Source organism: Charadrius vociferus, unplaced genomic scaffold (genome assembly GCF_000708025.1).
Source record: "Charadrius vociferus isolate BGI_N301 unplaced genomic scaffold, ASM70802v2 scaffold261, whole genome shotgun sequence".
Lineage (NCBI taxonomy): Eukaryota > Metazoa > Chordata > Aves > Charadriiformes > Charadriidae > Charadrius > Charadrius vociferus.
The window spans coordinates 2853815-2854904 of NW_009646856.1; the positions used below are offsets into that span (position 1 = coordinate 2853815).

Below are 1090 nucleotides of genomic sequence, written 5' to 3' on the forward strand. Positions count from 1 at the left end.
TTTTAAGACCTCCTTCTCTTTTCAGTTATGGAGAGATGGAAACCTGCCCGATCCAGACACTCCAAGGGAAACAACAGCAGTGGAAAGATATTGGCTCTTTTTGGAGGCTGCACACGGGGCTGCGGGGGAGCTAAACCCAGTGCTGGGGAGGGAGCGGGATCCGGGGCTAGGGGGGGAGCGTTGCTCAGGTACACACTGGTGGAAAAGCAGAGGCACCTTTAGGGACTCCTGGGTGACTCCAAAGGGGGTCGGCAACCTGGTGAGGCTGGGGGGACAGCTGCCACCCCCCAAACCACCCACCCACACGTACACCCCACCACCTAAACGAGACCCTAGAAGCCACTACCAAAGAGATGCTGAGGATAAGAACACACCGAGCAAAGGCGGCAGATGATGATGCACGGGGCTGGTATTTGAAGGCGCCGGGCACTGCCAAGCCTCGGGGGCGAAATTACACACATGCACAAGCACAGAGGACTTACTTTCAGGGTAAAAAGGCTGCATGTCTATTTTGTAAACTTCTTTGGCGTAATACTCCTCGTCGCTCCTCTCCCTTTCGCAAGTGGCAGCTCTGTGGTTGGCTTTCTCTTGCAGCAGGTCCCTGGTGCTGTTGTAGATGGAGATGACCTCCGGGGGGACCTCCTCGGGCTCGGGGTACTCGTCGGGGGGGCTGGTGAGCTTCAGTTTGCTCAAGATCTGGCCCCGGATCGCCTCGATCCTCTTGCGCATAAACTGATCCATGTCGAGGGTGCTGCAGGTAGACAGGCTGAAAGCCACGGTGGCCAGATCCACGGTGAGAAACACGCTCAGGAGATAGCAGTGCATTTTAAGTGTTTAAATACAGCGCCCCCCAAAAAAAGAGTGACTTTAACAACGAACAACAACAACTTAAAAAAAAAAATTAAAAAATTAAAAATAAGAAAAAAGGGGATGTGTGCAAACAAAGGGAAGATCTGCAGACAAAATGCAGTTAAAAACCGGATTGCAAGGGCGACTTGCAATCGAAAAACGCACGGGAGGCGTCAGTGAAAAAAAAAATACCAATAATAATAATGAAAAAAAAAAATAATAGAAGAAATTTGCTACAACC

The 1090-nt window shown here is 50.8% G+C and overlaps 1 protein-coding gene across 1 annotated transcript in view; it reads right to left on the reverse strand.

The window, feature by feature from the left end:
- The window catches only part of TGFB2 (transforming growth factor, beta 2), a 66398-nt gene extending 65571 nt beyond the window's left edge, over window positions 1–827 (reverse strand). The window contains exon 1 of the mRNA XM_009894312.1: window positions 483–827. Within this exon, the coding sequence (XP_009892614.1) occupies window positions 483–825 (343 nt within the window). The 5' untranslated portion in view covers window positions 826–827. The remainder of the gene's footprint in view (window positions 1–482) is intronic.
- Window positions 828–1090: the final 263 nt, after the last annotated feature.